The sequence below is a fragment of the Branchiostoma lanceolatum genome, chromosome 15, assembly GCF_035083965.1.
Source record: "Branchiostoma lanceolatum isolate klBraLanc5 chromosome 15, klBraLanc5.hap2, whole genome shotgun sequence".
NCBI classification, from domain to species: Eukaryota; Metazoa; Chordata; class Leptocardii; order Amphioxiformes; family Branchiostomatidae; genus Branchiostoma; species Branchiostoma lanceolatum.
The window spans coordinates 10,461,449-10,478,268 of NC_089736.1; the positions used below are offsets into that span (position 1 = coordinate 10,461,449).

At 38.8% G+C, this 16,820-nt stretch overlaps 1 protein-coding gene across 4 annotated transcripts; it reads right to left on the reverse strand.

Moving 5' to 3' along the window:
• Positions 1 to 911: 911 nt before the first annotated feature.
• On the reverse strand, positions 912 to 16,116 carry LOC136449332 (epsilon-sarcoglycan-like). Of its 4 annotated transcripts, none has more exons than XM_066449344.1 (12): positions 15,890 to 16,116; positions 10,711 to 10,836; positions 10,251 to 10,399; positions 9,775 to 9,847; positions 9,358 to 9,556; positions 8,150 to 8,239; positions 6,887 to 7,089; positions 5,637 to 5,796; positions 4,480 to 4,665; positions 3,274 to 3,357; positions 2,364 to 2,527; positions 912 to 1,758 (listed from the first exon to the last, which is right to left on the reverse strand). In XM_066449344.1, exons 1-11 carry the CDS (start codon positions 15,918 to 15,920, stop codon positions 2,401 to 2,403), a joined length of 1,428 nt encoding a protein of 475 aa, XP_066305441.1. In that variant the 5' UTR covers positions 15,921 to 16,116; the 3' UTR covers positions 912 to 1,758; positions 2,364 to 2,400. The 4 variants fall into 4 exon arrangements, with proteins under 4 accessions (XP_066305441.1, XP_066305440.1, XP_066305442.1 ...); XM_066449343.1 differs by having other exon boundaries at positions 2,407 to 2,527; positions 15,890 to 16,115; XM_066449345.1 differs by lacking the exon at positions 3,274 to 3,357 and having other exon boundaries at positions 2,407 to 2,527.
• Positions 16,117 to 16,820: the final 704 nt, after the last annotated feature.

The window sequence follows — 16,820 nt, forward strand, 5'->3', positions numbered from 1 at the left end:
TAGGTTATCTAGTATGGATGCCCCTACTGTACTTTGTGACAATGAGTTTCGTTCTATCATAGTCCTCTGTAAAATGAATACTTTAAAGGCACCCAGCCAGAGCATTTTATGAGGCTTGAAAACTGGAAATATTCTAGTTGCTGTAATCTTTATGAAGTTGACATTTAATGCCATTGTTTACCACATTTGCGTGCGGATTTCTTACCAAAAGTGCTCAAAAGCGGCACAAAAATGATCTACATGGTAATCCTTTAGTTTCACGTGCCTAGTGTAAATAGACAGGTACTATAGCCCCGCCCACCTCCGTCAAAACGTAGAAATGCAAAATTAAAACATAACACGGCAAATATTTGACGGACCTGCAGTCACTCTCTCATTGGTCGAACCACTTATTTTGATGTATCAGTCTATTTGGGCTTGGATTTTCTTTGTGTTATCACCACACAACGACATCGTATCTTTGCTCTTTCAATGTCGATATGTATTTGTATAGTGTTATTGAAACTTACTATGTGTAGGGATGACTAGAAATTGGAGTTTCTTATTCAAGTTTCAAGCCTCATAAAATGCTCTGGATGCCTTTAACACCTCAATCCTGGGTTGAAAACTGGTGCTTGCAGTCATAACTGTTTTCTGAGCTGGTATTAGATACTTAGTTGGTACGTCCACCAGTTTGTTAGTCATTTTGTACATCATGAATAGTAAACATTGCGTGACTCTTCCGTCTTCTAAGAGTGACTTCAACTGTAAATCTGTTTTCATTTTGGGAACACCAGCAACCCTATAGTAATTTTAATGCATACAGAAATCATGAACTCGGGCTACAATGATAATAATATTAGTCTGTGAATGCTGATTTGCTAATTTAGACCAATGGAGAGTTAATCTAGAAAGAAGAGACAAGAAATATGTTGTAGGTGTTGCACTTGCAATCTTTCTTAATATGGGCATACATATCAAAATACACAATGTGAGAAGTATAAAAGTTTATAAGAGAAAAATATTAGTTCTAAAATAAAAAATACTGATACAACAACCTAGCAATCATTTGGCACTTTTGACTACATTATAAGGCAGTTGAGAATGTGCATTTTCTGCACAGACTTTTCTGTATGGACTTGGCATTGAAGAAATTTCTCATATCATACATGATTTGTTAGAGAAAACTTAGCAAAGGCACTGTTATATGTAGCTCTTGGCCTGGTAGTTGCAACAACAGTTAAAAGATATAGTTGTGTGATTGGAGTACTGCAAAAATGCCTGGCTGGTTACAAAAATAGCTTTTTGTAGTCATAAATATTGCATGAGAATGCCTAGCACTTAGCACCAGTAGTTTTGCACAATGTATTCAAACCCCTGCCATAGCAAATGTGTTTTTATACCTAGCATAGACATAACAAGGAACATGTTGTGTATACATGTAAGTAAGTGCTTTACAATAAGTACATACATTGTAGTATTACACACTGTGCTATTACTAGGTGCGATATAATAAGTACATGTATATGTATTTCTGTTTTGTGAAGTACTGGTAGGTGTCTTTCATTGAACTTGGAGTACCAGGTTCAATAATACCTATAACCTGTATCTCTCAGTTCTTCTTAGGAGTTGTAACAATGGCTTAAATGTAGTTTTGCTGGGTACAATACGTGGCTTAGTGTGCACTTTACGTAGCTGGGATTTGAACCAGTGTCCATGGGTCTAGGCTGTGAACTCTCGAACCCCAGGCCTTCCACGGTCACCTGGTTGATTGCGGCCCTGCGAAGAAAATCGAACAGAAAACTAAGTTAGTTTTTACCTTTTTAATTGTAGATGAGAGACTAGTTTCATTTCTTTTAAATCAATGTTGAATGTTACACTGAAAAAAAAACATATTGAGGAATCAGTTACATTATATTTTCCACTCAAACAAAATGTACTAGAAACCAAGTTTACAAATATCATGTTTGTAAGTGACAACGTTTAGTTGAACACTAACACAAGAACACAAACTCAAGAATTCTTTCTTTGCAATTTCTGTAAAAGTGTTAGCTGTTACAACGAAGCAAAACAAATAGGAGAAGACCATCACCTTTTGTAATAAGATTAAAGCCTATGCTTGCAAAATTTAAAAAATTACGCAGCTTTGGATAGATTACTTTCAAGAACTTATCATTTCACCTCAATGCATTGTAAAAGAAAAACTTTTGTGTACTGTGTGCTTGCATATCTAAAACATGTTTTCTATGTTTACCTTTTAGATAAAACAAAGTTCTAATTTCCTTACAAAAGAGTAGAATGAATGTAGATGAAACAATTTCAAATGAGAAACCACAGCAAGGTAACACAAGATGGCGTGAAGCTAAGTGGAGTGTGGTACCTACTCGATACGTGACATGGGCGCTAAACCAACTAAACCAATCACACCTGGATCTGCTCTCCGCTGCGCATGAAGGGCGGCGGGCGGCGTTGGAGCGACGGGGAGGCATTACTTGAGCCGCCTGGTTGGCTGACGTTGCCCCGGGAGTTGTCGCGCGGTGGAGAATTTCTATAGAAAGATTTAGAGAATATGGGGATTGTCCCAAGACTATATCCTTTATCAAAGGCAAGAAACAAAAATGACAAAGACTTCCTCATAAATTGCCTACAAGTGCAGCCAGTATTATACTATTAGACCTATAGTCTCACTGTAATGGGCACTAAAGACTACAAGGACACTAATTTTAATAGTCCATTAAATTTCTCTGCTCTAAAGATTCTTATACACTTTCAGCATTACAGCAATACAAAAACATCCTCTATATAATGTTCCGTTTCAGTATAGAAAAATACAAGCTGAAGTAACCAAATGAATAAGAACACACATACCACACTAGTCACAGTCCCAGGCTGAAGCAACCAATGATAACACACGTACCACACTGTCTAGTGTCAGTCCCAGGTTTAAGTAACCAATGGTAACACATGTACCACACTAGTGACAGTCTCAGGCTAAGTAACCAATAATAACACACGTACCACACTTGTATCAGAGTAACCAATAACACATGTACCACACTAGTGTCACCAAAAATAATTACTCAGGCAACTGGATAAGATTTTGAAAATCTTATCCAGTTGCTTGAGTAATTATTTTTGGCGCATCTTATTACCTAGATGTCTAACCTTCATCAACGCACACTAGTGTCAGTCCCAGGCTAAGTAACCAATGATAACACACGTACCACACTAGTATCAGAGTAACCAATGATAACACATGTACCAAAGCGTCAGTCCCATGCAAGCGTTACTCACATAAAGCTGGACTCTTCTTGGTTAGGGAAGTCGGGCGGGAGGCGGTATGGCGGCGGGGCGCGAGGGTTCTCGTCAGCGGGCTCTCTGTAGGGTAGCGTAAGTGCACACACAGGGCAAAGCTTCAGCCTCAGTCTTTTAACACATGCCAACAATGTTATAGTACATGCCAGCTGTTGAACTGTTCTCCAAACTTCTTTTATAAGCCTCATTGTCAGAAACCGATGAGCAAAACTGTAAGCATGAATGGATTGGGGTTTTTTTCAACATACTTGGATGGAAGCATAAGATTTGTAGTTTGAAAAAAGGAGGTCTGAAAAAATGAAGATGACTAATCAACTATAGTCAGATGCTCAAACTTTCCAATTATCCAAATGGCGAGAGACTAGGAAATAGAAGTGTTGGTCAGATCAATTTTCTTTATGCATGGTCTGTTTTATATTGTTGGTGTGCCCAAAATGAATCATGAATGAATTATACATTTGTTCACAAATACATTTCAGTAGTAGAGGAAATGAAATAAAAGCTGACAAGAACCAAATATTGACACTTCAAGATTAAAACATGCATTGACACAGGCAAGAGCAACCATGTTTCTATCACAATGACATGCAAAAGTCAGGGCCACTGTTGGTATTACAGTATTATCAAACCAAGCTTGCAATTAACTGCTGTTAGCTAAGGCTGCAATTTATGCCTTACATATATAGTCTTCATATATGGGACTGCATGTACAGTGTACATTTTTACAGTCAAAGGACTTGATTGATTGATAGAAAGATATCCATTTAAACACTGGTAGCAAATACAATGAAATTATCAAGTATACAGAGTTTTTTTTCTCGAATGATTATAATGTATCAGGATGACAAAAATATACTGGAACTGCTTTTAAGTTCGCAACATTTGATTTCATGGTAGGGAGAAAATGTGTGCAATACAAGTAGATTTAGGTTCGCAGTTGAAACAAAGGGGTAAGCATCAGACCCAGATTTTTTTGTCACCGTTCAACATAACATGTCTTGTGAATTATCTCAGAATAAAGTGGTCTTCAGTTTGTGGTGAAGAGGTCACCAGGAAATCCCTGAACATAGTAATTTATAAAACCACCATGAAAATTTCTGCATTTACAGTATATGAGATCTGATTTAGGAAACAATGTGTAAACCATAAGTGTGATTCTTCCCCAGTGGGAGTACTGATACATACTGTGGAGCCCTGGTCAGTGGGGTTCCTTCCTCGCCCCTGCGTGGAGTGGCGGCGTTAAACATGGGCAGGGTGGAGCGCGGCTTGATGTCACGTTTCTGCGACAGGTCCCTCAGCTCCTTACTGGCCTCGCGGATGGAGGCGTGGTGGGTCAGCTGGATGGCTGGGGTCGCCTGGTCACGCTTCTGACTGGAGGGGAAAGACAAGTCTATAATTATATCTTAATTATTATTGATAAATAAGTCTGTTTAACACAAACTCTCTCTGTCCAAGGCTCTGTGGTCACGCTTCTGACTGGAGGGGAAAGACAAGTCTATAATTATATCTTAATCATTATTGATAAATAAGTCTGTTTAACACAAACTCTCTCTGTCCAAGGCTCTGTGGTCACGCTTCTGACTGGAGGGGAAAGACAAGTCTATAATTATATCTTAATCATTATTGATAAATAAGTCTGTTTAACACAAACTCTCTCTGTCCAGGCATCTGTGGAGGGGTCGCCTGGTCACGCATTTGACTGGAGGGGAAAATATCGTTCACCAAGTTCACCAACCGTTCATTAATATCTTAATTATTAATGAATATCTGGAATAATTCTGCATAACACAAATTCTCTCTGTCCAGGCCTCTGCACCGAGTTTGTGTCCGTTCACCTCTTAGCCGGGAGAGTAATTTATAAAAGGACAAATCCAAGTTCTGGATTGTTTGTCGCTTTATAAACCAGTGCAGAAGAAGCTCGGGTTTCGCTGTCACCATTGAAACCAGTCATAAAAGCCTATGGTTACGGACAATTCCATTGTAAACACATCATGTACTCTACATAAATCAACATGTTTAGGATGTCTCCACTATTCTTCTGACTTTGCAGTGTTGACCGCCAAGCTTCTACAAGTATAGAGACCTGACTGAAGGGCTAGTCTGGCAGCTAGCTTGAACAGAGTAGGAAATGTTGCTGACATTCTGAGACCAGCAAGAGGGGATTGCTAAACATAACTTTTTGTTAAACTATTCTGCATAAAATCATTCTATATACTGTTTGAATACAAGCCACAGGCTGTGTTAGAAGTAAACAAGAGACAAACAAGTATACCAAGCTAAGCACACAGCATCGAAACCTGAATATTGTGCTGCAAGATTTGAACCATATCCCGTGTACTTACACGCCCTGCCGACGCCCACACATGATGTACGTGATGAGGAGGAGGAGCACTATGAGGATGATGCAGGGGATGATGATGATGAGGATGAAGTACAAGGTGAAGTCCCTCCCCTCATCAGTCAGCTCACGGGGTACATAAACTCCACCAATCACACCATCTCCTGCAACAGAGAAGAAAAACAACTTCAGAATTTCAACATGTCTTATTGAAAGAAAATAGAGCATACTAAGTATGAAAGTTCATCTGTTTTGGCAGAAAGCAAATCAAATATCATACTATCCTACAGCAGTCTTCTTTACAATTCAAACCCATCACTTAGGTTATGTGTGCATAAGATGTCAACAAAATAGAGTATGTATTACGTTTTCTCAGTATTTCTGACCAGTGCATGAATGTACAATTTCAAAAGGTTTTGCTGATCAACTTTTTATGATGTCTGCCTTGGTAATTTCACGTTTTCTTTTTTCTTACTTACTTTCCTCTTTTCGTTTTCTTACATACAAGTATGAAGCCTCATTAATCTATCTCCTTGGTTCTCAGACATGTTCAAAATAAAAGATTAGCAAACGGTCAAGATGAAAACAGAAGGCTGGGAAGAACCTTGCATCTTACCACATATATATTCCTTCCCTGAAACTGTGTGTGCCCTCCGACTGTTTTCAAGCTGAATGTCAATTTAGCACTGTATTTTCTAAAATCTCATAAGGCTGCACCAAGTAATTTTTATGGATGACGTCCGCGCGCGCATTGATTTTGGTCTGTACCCAGAAAAAAAACCCCAAGAAATTCCGCTTCCTGTAACTATGACCAAAGAGTTACGACAGTGCCGCAAATCGTAAGATTAATGTAAAACTCGTCACGCAAAATGCATATAACTCGTCACGCAAAATGCATAAATAAGGAAGTGGCTACTTACTGACAGGATGATCCTGTCATCAGTAGAAAAAATTGGATCATCCTGTCAGCAGTGCATTTTTTCTACTGCTGACAGGATCGTCCTCTCAGTAGTGCAATTTTTCTACTGATCATCCTGTCAGCAGTGCAGATTTTTCCTGCTGACAAGATTTTTCAAATCTAGGCATCTTGTTTTTTTCGGCCCTTCTTGTTTTTTTTTTCGCGCTCTCGCATTAGATTTAGGGTTTCCAAAGGACGTCACCCATAAAAATTACTTGGTGCAGCCTAACCAACAAATAAAACTGGTATTGCCTGAGCCTGAAGAATTAAAATGCTTTCTGGAGAACCAAAATTACCTGGTACAGCAGGAGCAGGTGTGGCCAGTTCCTCAGGAGAGAACAGTCTGAACATGCACCAGTCAATGTCAAAGTTACGGATATTATTATCGATGGAAACGACTGGCTGGATTCCGGGGTTGCGCTCGCAGACAGCGACCTGTCCCGCCGCCTGCTGTAACTGAGCCGAGTACCCGCGTTCCGATCCAACGTGAATGTACACCCTTAAAGGTAGGAAAGAAAAAACGAGCAAGAAAATGAGCAAAAGAATGTTACTGTATATAAGCCGGATCCATTTATTACATGGCTTATATATGTCTTGGGAAGGACTTAAGTGGCAATTTTTGTGATTGGCAAAACTTGTTTTACTCATTTTGTACATTCTCGATGACACAGTCATGCAGACAACACAGACTTTTGGGACTCAAACTTGGGTTGAACATAGCTCAAACGTCAGGACTCAAAGGACGAAGGAAAAACGAGGAGAGGTCTGGGATTGGGACATTCTTTCACGTGACATTGGACACAAACACGAGTCTTTTTCAGTGTGCTTCAGTTGCTGGTGTTAACAGGCAATAGTAGGGGTCGGTACACCTAAGATGCTGTCTCCAAGACTTTTTTCTAAGATAGTACCTTGCCCTACATAGTTGTGCATGCCTGCATTGCACCAAGCACGCAGACTCAGCCTTACAAGGAGGGGACGTATATTGTTAGAAGTGATCTTGGTGCTCAGGAGGTATGACATGTACATTGTATACAGTATATAGTGTATCCGTAATCATATCTGAATCACATTCCACCATACATGTCCGTATGGCACATTCATGACGGTGTATCATGAAGCATGCAGCATTTCTTAAAGGTGACTACTGTAAGATTTCGGAGAAGCCAACATTTTCTTCTGGTAAACTTTAAGATATCACAATAAGTTGAATGATACTAAAATGATTCAACCAGAATAAATCATATCATGTTTATGATATCTACACTTTGGGTGCAATGTAAACAAACCTTGGAAAAGAAAATGTTTACAGCACAGCGTTTGTTTTTCTTTTGGCAGAAAGAGAAAACTGGATTGAGCGAACTGCAAACTAAAGATTTTAAAATCAAATGTGATGAAAGATGCTATATGAATGGGAAGTGACTACTACATGTAGATGCTGTTTTCTCTCTCAAATATTTTACAAATGTCACCTTTAAGAGTCATAATAAACTAGTGCAGTGGAGGCATAGATGCGGGTTAGGTACATGGAGAGGTACATGGTAATGTCTGATGGCACCCACCACCCAGGGAAACTGCAATGTGCGGGAGCGTTTCTGATCAGCTCCATTGACTTCCTGTAGAAATATCTACCACTACACACGGGCCAATTGCTAGCAGGGGAGGGGGGAAGAGTTAGAGCAAAATTACGCAAAGAAAAAAAATATCAGAGCAACCGAAGGTTCAAAATCAGCAAATTAAAAGGCAAAAGCATGAAGTCTAAGCTATGTAACACTTGTAGTATTTCAAGAGCATTGTAGTCTACGCTATGTAACATGTGTAGCCTTTAGACTCACAAGGATCTAAAGCATTACATTAGGACTGAACTACAGTTAATTGTTGTATAGCTGGTGTGTTACGCCGAATGGCGGTTATACCGGCTATATAGATACAGATACAGATATACCTGTTGACGGTTTGTGATAAAACTATGTGCAACTTCTTCTTCCAAACGTTGATGAAAGTTAGACATCCAGGTAGTAAGTTACGCCAAAAATAGTCACTCAAGCAACTGGATAGAATTTTGAAACAGTCAGACGTTTCAGACAGCGTCTGCTGTCTTTCATCAGTGACTAGATCTAGTCACTGACTAGTCACTGACGATCTAGGCACTGACGAAAGACAGACCTAGTCACTGACGAGAGACAGCGGATGTTTCAAAATTCTATCCAGTTGCTTGAGTAACTATTTTTGGTGGTTCTTCTTTCAAAGTTTGTTATCATAAAAGTTACCTAGTAAATTTCTAACTTACGAATACTTTCCTCCTTTTGCAGACAAGTTTCTTGTTTTTTTGTTATTCTATACATTCCATAAAGATTGTGCTAAAAACAAATTGAGCTGAGTTTCTGTATGGTTTTGCTATTGGGACGACGTACAAGTTTAAAACCCTTACCCTTGAATTTTTGATTTAATTGAAAAATGAAGGATGTTTTTATGTCTGTTCATGTGACGGAGAAGTGAAGATGTCAATGTTCTTGTCAGTCGCAGAAAGCATCCTTATCAGCATGGGTAGTATCTTTAGCCAAACTGTTATCAGCCAAAAACATCCATTTTTTATCGTCCAGTTACAAACTGTGAGTTCTGATATGATATTTCAACCGCAGGTAGTATTGTTAGACATTAATAATGTCAGTAAATCCAAGCCAAACAGTTTCAGCACTTTATCAGTATCACAACACAGCAAAGGAATGTGATATCTAAAATGATACAGATAAAAAGAGGTGGTACGCACCCTTCGTATAACTCAGGAAGGGGGAGGGGGTTACGATGCCCCATATCCAGAGCTGATACCACCTTAGTGATGAAGAGTTCTCCTCGACTCTGTTGCCAAACTCGGCGGACGTCTCGGAGGAATCGTGTCCGTGTATCGCCATGGAAAAACTCCTCCACGTTCTTGTTTTCTACCATGAACTGAACCTGGTAGGGAAGGGCTGAGAAAGGAAAATGAAGACCAAAATGGCTCAAGTTCAAGATGACAAATGACCAGCATTAACAGAAAGATGGCCAAATAGAAAAATAACAAAACACTGAGTATGAAAACCTATGGAAAGATTTCACTACAACGCAGGTGCACGGTTACAAAGACAGTACATTAGTGACATTCACTCTTTTCATTGGATAATGAAATAACTTCAAAATTTATACTCACGGTTGTTGTCCTTTACATCAATGGTTAAAGTGGTCGTGTTGGTCTCAAACGTATTCTTGTTGAAGGCAACAATCTGAAGAAAAAGAAAGAAAACTTTGAAGTCACAGTGAAAACTTTACACATATAACCACAACAAATATTTCACAATCTGTAGTAAGAAAGGTAAAAGGAGGTAAAGGTAGTCATATAGTCTTTTTGAGTCCGTAGGGGCAGTGGGTTGTTATCCACTGTGTCTAGGGCACGGTATTGAAAGACGGAGCCCATCCCTGTCCTTCTACGGCCTTTTACCTCTCCAACCGAAGTCAGGTACCCATTTTACACCTGTGCCTTTCCCAAGGACAAAATATTGCTGGCATGTCAGGGGATTCGAACTCCGGGTTCTGCACCAACACACCCTAACCGCTATGCTAACATTATGCCAATTGTTTGCAGTATGTCAAAGTCATTCCTTCTGTGTTCATCCCTGTTTCTTGTACCTCGATATTGACAGGTCCCAGGTCATCCTTGGTCGGTGTGCCGTATAGGAAACCATCTGTCGTGCTGTTCCTCTGGATAAAGTGGAGCCAGTCTGGGAGGCCAGGATGTCCCTTCAGCGTGGGAGTGTACACAATAGGGTCCACTTCACCTGGAGAGGGCAATGTTTGGTTTACAGTACAGTCTAGAGGAGACCTCTTGTGATTCATCACCGTACTGCAGGAGAAAAATTCTGAGCAGCAAAATCTGCATTGAACTACGATTGTATGTTGAAATAAGTATGTTAAGAAGTTTGTACAAGTAACTCTAATGCAGAGATGTAATAGAATAAAGATAACATTGTTTCGTTTTGCAATTTTGTTCTTCAGTAGATCTCACAAGAATGATGTCTATATAGTATAACTTATATTAGAATTCCCAACAACATTACAATATTCAAATTTTACATATAGAGGACCTTACCAGTGTTGTCTGGCTTGAGTATCATGGTGTAAATCTCCCTGTCCAGGCGATACATGAAGTTTAACCCCACTAGTGCTGGGTATGTGTTCCCCAGGGCACCAGGAACCAGAAACACAAGCGTCAGTCCTGCAGAAATAAAACATAAACACTTAGCACACTGTGAGGATTGTGTACCACAAACAGTGCTGTACACTAAAATACACAGTTTAAACCCTGGGTATAACACATTAATCTAGTAAAGTTTGAAAGTTTCTGTTGGAAAAGTAGGTAAGAACTGTGTGTATGGAAAAAAGGAACCAGTACTAAATACATTGTATATAGCAGGGCTTTATAACCATGCCTCAACAGAGATGGGGGCCTCCAAACACTCAATGCAACTTATGATCCACTGCTCACAGAGTCACCTGTTCTACATGTACCTGCATAAGTGCACAGAAGTGGCCGATTGATCATCATTAACAAAGGATCAGTTGAAAAGTCAGTTGAAAAGTCAGTTGAAAAGTTTATGTGTTGGACGTCACAGTTCAACTTCAATTCAGTGAAAATATGGTTACACATGTACATTGTACATAGACATCAGGTAAAATGAGAAAATAAGTGATGCATTATTGATTGCTTTCCTTTGTTTTGTTCTCATGTATGTGTGTCTACAACGTTATGTCTCACTTCCTCTTATTTCTCTTAAAAATTCACTGAAGCATTTGAGGTACTATGAGGAACACTTCTGCAAAACATTTTCACATTTTGGAGGTTGTTATTTAAATCCAACTGATTCACAACAAGGTAAGCTCTAGTACTTCCATCATTTGTAGACATATATTCTATAGTACTGATCTTTTGTCTTACATTCAATGTGGACCTGGAAATTCACACCTGAAAATATACTAGAATGTATTTTAGGATGCCATTAACTTATTGATTAAAGGTGCATTAATTCTATACATATATCAATGAACATGATTATATCCCATAATGCCAATCACATCAATCAGTTGTTACCATTTAGTAATCAATCATTTATGTTTTCAGTTTACTTTGAGTTTGACTCAATCAACAGTTTCTAGCACACCATATTATCATTTGCAGGCAGTCCTGGCCATGAATGTTAGCTATGTCCAGCTTTGCTTGTGTTAGATATCCCTCCACCCAGCTGTATTAATAATGGTTCAGGAATTCAAAACACATTTCTACCAGCAGTTGTTTAGTCAACCCGATTTCAACAGTGTCAAGGTCAGATAGGAAGAATCCTTGTAAGTCGAGCAACACTTCAAGTCCATGACATGGTTATACAAAATGTACCTTATAATTCATTATTGTGTTATAAATATAATGATTCCTATAAATGTAGGGCATTCTATGCAAATTAGGGATATTCCATTCTTTATTCATGAAAAAATAAAAAGGTGTGGCAAAGAAGGCTGATATTGTAATTATTTCCCAATTCTAATTCATTTTCTACTCCTTCTGATAAGTACAATGGTTTTAAGGCAATACTGAGTGCATGGATTTTATTCCTTCCATTGTACATGTACATGATATGATACACTTAGGAACTTTTGCAATCTTCTTGAAGTTCTTACATGTTCTTATATGCAACAGTAGGTTAGACTACAGTTGATGACATCAGGCAGAATGGGTCTGACACAAAACGGAACAGCCAATAGAACAACCCCCACTGGGAATTGTGCATTCTGGGCATCAATTTGATCAAAATTTGTCCTTTTGCCCTCTGATACTGACAGCGTTCTACATCACTGGAGATGGTAAAATTAGCCCAACGTTCAACATCATACTTTTTTTCCACAAATCGAATCTTGAAAAGTCATAAATATGCATGTAAATGCCTACGAAGTGTTGTAACTGTATTTATACAAAAAGGGTTTCAAATGCCATGAATGAAAAATCAGTCTGGCACTTGAGTCTGGTCAGTGGTGTGAAAAGAAGGTTCCTGAATTGTACAGTACAAAAACACAGCCTCACAGCCTTAAGTTATAGAAAACATCTGGCGTTCATCAAGGCATCCAGTAAGAGCAAAACACCAGGAAATTTGGACCTGCTCCAGTTGGAATTCAATTATTCATCAACACCAATCAAGTTACGGGGCCCGTCTGTCCTGAAATTAGGTAACCGAGCGGGTATGAGTCATACCGGCGCCGGGTGACTCCTATAACCACGGTGACGGCAGCCGGGCTGAATCCTAATGGACCTGCTTAAATGACGTCCTACGTTATCGACTGGCGATCATCACTACATGTGTAGGACTCATACAGGAATGCACGGGGTGGGGCTACCGGCTGGATAAAAGGTAGGCTACAAAATATCCTCTAGTATTTACAACTCTTATATGTAATAATATATTTAAAGTTAGTAATATATTGAATAGTAGCAGTTTCATTGAGAAAAATGTATTTAGTTTAGAAGGCATGTAGTATCCCTAGCATAATTACATGTATATGATCCCTCATTTCATAGCATATATTCATTGCATATTTTCTTTATACTTATAGGGCGGTATGACTAAGACTTGAGTCATAACTTAAAGATATCTAGCTACTGGTTGTTTAAGTTCTTCAGGGTGCTTCAAACCAAGGAGCTTGTTCAAACACCATGCAACGCTAACATCTGTCGTAGGAAATATTATGGTGGATACAGGAAATGGGTAGGTTCTCAATTTGTGTAATCATGTGCTTTTATGGGTATATTCTTGATCTATTTTCAATCATGTTGTGCCCTATGATTTATAATATGTCTCATATTTGTCAAAAGAAAATGTAACTGTCTGGTCAGACTAGAATTGCATACTCTCACCTCTCAAATAAACGTACCGGTACGTTTATTTTTTTTCGCCAATAGTTCCACCCTGTACGTTCTTATTCTAGACGGTACGTTTATTATTTTTTTTAAAACTGAGGCTTTGCAAACCAGGAATCCCTCTAAAATCGTAAGTTAAGGTTTTTCTGCCCATATTTCCCCGGTATTTTTGCTCGTAATTCGCTATTTTTCGGCCTACCGGCGTTGATTTTCTCGCCGCTTTGACGGCCTTGTGAAAAGTATCCTGGCGGCACTCGTAACATATCGGTCGATATCGCTATGACGCTACAAAGTAAACCGGAAAATAAGACGCGACATTGACATTTTAAAATACAATTTTCATATAAATAACTTTGATAGTCTCTGTTTACATCGTAAACCAAAGCACGCTGATCAAAAACGTGTGGAGTAGGGTGCTCGCCTACACAGGGAATAATAATTTCCTGACCACTATATCCGTAGTATCGGCAGCGCGGCGGAAGAATTATTGTTCGCAGAAGACATGTAACACGTTAAAACAACAATCATAACTTAACTTCCCTTGTGATATGTGTTTTGAGGCCACAAAATCTCTAAAACGGCAGAAATATGTCCGATATGATTCGGTAAACAACAGCGCGAAACATGGCCGCCACTCTCAGGCATGACGACAGTAAAACTAGCAGCATATTGCGTAGTGCGGATACCGATCTTTAAAATGATACCGTAAACGCATGGAAATATTATATTTTTTTGGGCAACGATAGACACACAGCGCCAAATTTATTTTCAGAGGGTTCATTTTTTTAAATAATCGTAAGATTTTCCCAATTTTGGCGGTTCATCGCGGGTTTCTAGTGTCAACACGTAATGGGTAACTTCTTAGTATGTGCGGTCTGTGACGTTGAGCTACTTTTACAGTCGATCTCTATTCAATATTGTGGGATTTACCGCGGGAACTCGAAATCCGAGCGTCTCACTTTGTTTTCGACGCTATGGAGCAAAAGTTTATAGACATATTTCTTCTGTGGAAGGACTGTGTTCATATTTGTGTTTTTTTGTGGTTGATGTCTTTAGAAAATATGATCAGGTACATTTAACTTTTAAAAGTACTCTGATGATTTTTGTTATATGTCACTGATTGTCAGTCATAATAAAATGATATAACAATTTTCTTTGATCACTTGCTTCAAGTTCCAAGTAGAAAAAGCATGTATCATGTACATTTCCACTTGTTGAATTTGAAAGCACCGTGGCCCCCAGTTTGGGGTCATAGCGGGGAACCTATGCCCAATTTTTCAATATTACTATTATATTTTACGAAGAGGCGAGGAAGATCATCATGATTTGAACAAGCTATGGACAGTTATTCTGTTCAATATCTATATACTTAATAGGTATGGCATAATTGACTAAATATAAGGTACCTACCTGCTTATTATCTTATTTCCCTCTGACAGTGACAGTTGTACATGTATGGACACAGTTTACCTAGCCTCGACTGTCGAATTTTGAAATTTTCCGGGGGGTACTTTTATTCCAGGGGGTACTTATATTACATTTTGAAAATTTGTCCGGGGGGTACTTCTATTCCAGTGGGTACTTCTATTTGAGAGGTGAGAGTATGTATGATGAACTACTATATAAAGAAAGCAAGGATAACTACAATATCAATAATAAGGCTAACAGTCACAGCTTGTTTAATACTTTCAATGGTTTTATAAAAATGCTTTAGAGAGCAGCTATCTAAATGTTTTGATGAATTCTAAGAACACTTTCATGTAAAACAACACCTGCAAACATTTTAATAATAGTTGAACATTATCATCACTGCTGTTAAATTATTCTGTTACTTTCACTGCAGAAAATGCTTACAAAATCATAAGTTGCAACCTTCAGGTGCCCATATCATATCAAAGAAAAAACTTAAATTGTAATAAATTTAATTATGTAATGTATATGCATTGATGTAATCAGTGTTCGAAATAACCATCTGCAGTCTGCAATTGGCAGAGAGATTTTCAAGATTGCAGAAGAAAAATTAAACAACCTGCAATTTTGCAGAATGAAAAACTCAGGCTTGGGATTTTATGGTTCTCAATTTGACAGACTTAACCTGACCTGACAAACTACTCATAGGACAAAGTTTTGCGTGAGGCTTTTTGTGACCGTACCGTTATAAAATTACTTCTAACACAAACTTCCTGGAAAAAAGATGACTCATGCACTCAACCGAAGAGATAGATAATCAATACACGGATGAATATTGCATACTGAATAATCTACAGATCTAAACGTTGGAATTTACTGCCTTCTAATGTCTGGGCCGCGTCACCCGTAATGAGAAACTATGCGGAGAATGTCTGCTTAGATTCAGAACTTTCCTTACCCGACAGGACAGCGAACCCGCTTTTCAGCATCTTAGCGCCGTTTTCTCTCCTCTAGGCCAGACTTGGCAACGCTACAGAACTTGAGCAATGGATCGTATTTACTTTCTTCTGCCGGATACGCTCTTACGGCGGCAAAAATTGGAGAAAATTCAATCGTCTGCAACTCAATTTTCCAGACGGCTAAGGAAAACAAATATGGCGGAATCTGTCCCAAAATGCATTGCTTGATAATGGCTCATACCATATTGAAGAACGCAGAGGGATGTTCAGTCCACCTTTTTTTAAAGTCGGCTTGATCGATCAACAGCGCCCACTAGCGATAATTGATCATAGTGTATCAGCAAGGCTGGTGCCTTTTTTGCCTGGTTGTTCTCTCGTGATCGTGGGCACCTAGTCTGTATAACGCAAACTCCGGCTGTCCGGGGATTTCTGTCCCCTCTTGGGTTGGGAGCCGGTTACAGGACGGCGAGCGGTCACAGGAGGCTTGATTGAATTCAGGCTAGTGGGCACCAAAGCAAAAGAGAAGAATGGAGATACTATGAACGCATCTGTTTCTTTATAGGAAGTAATGGCATAAAAATATGTAACGTTATCTAAAACTTCTGTCGTTCTGAAGTTTGTTTAAGTTATAAGATCTACTAAAATAATATTAATTGCATTTTCGAAAAAGGGATAACTTTTGTAGTTTGTCAACAATATGTTTCATGTTTTTTCCAATGAAGGATGGGTTCCTGGTAGCTTTTGTAGAAACTTTCCAGATTTGATTGAGCCATTGTATGCATGATAAATTCAAACGGCACTGTAAAGTTTTGTTTGGGTTCATTATCAGCGCTTTGCGGATTTCGGGCAGTGAGTGTAGAACTGCTAGTCCTGGATCCACAAATGTACAAACACAAATGCACAAATGAGGACTTTTATGAGATCTTCAAT

Bases quoted from the DNA above. Each gene is read 5' to 3' on its own strand.
- LOC136449332 (XM_066449343.1), bottom strand. From the start codon at position 15,920: ATGCTGAAAAGCGGGTTCGCTGTCCTGTCGG. The intron at 7,090-8,149 runs GTGGGTGCCATC...CCTACCTTTAAG, and splicing joins CATTGCAGTTTCCCTGGGTG to GGTGTACATTCACGTTGGAT. The intron at 3,358-4,479 runs GTATGTATCAGT...GCTACCCTACAG, and splicing joins CCACTGACCAGGGCTCCACA to AGAGCCCGCTGACGAGAACC.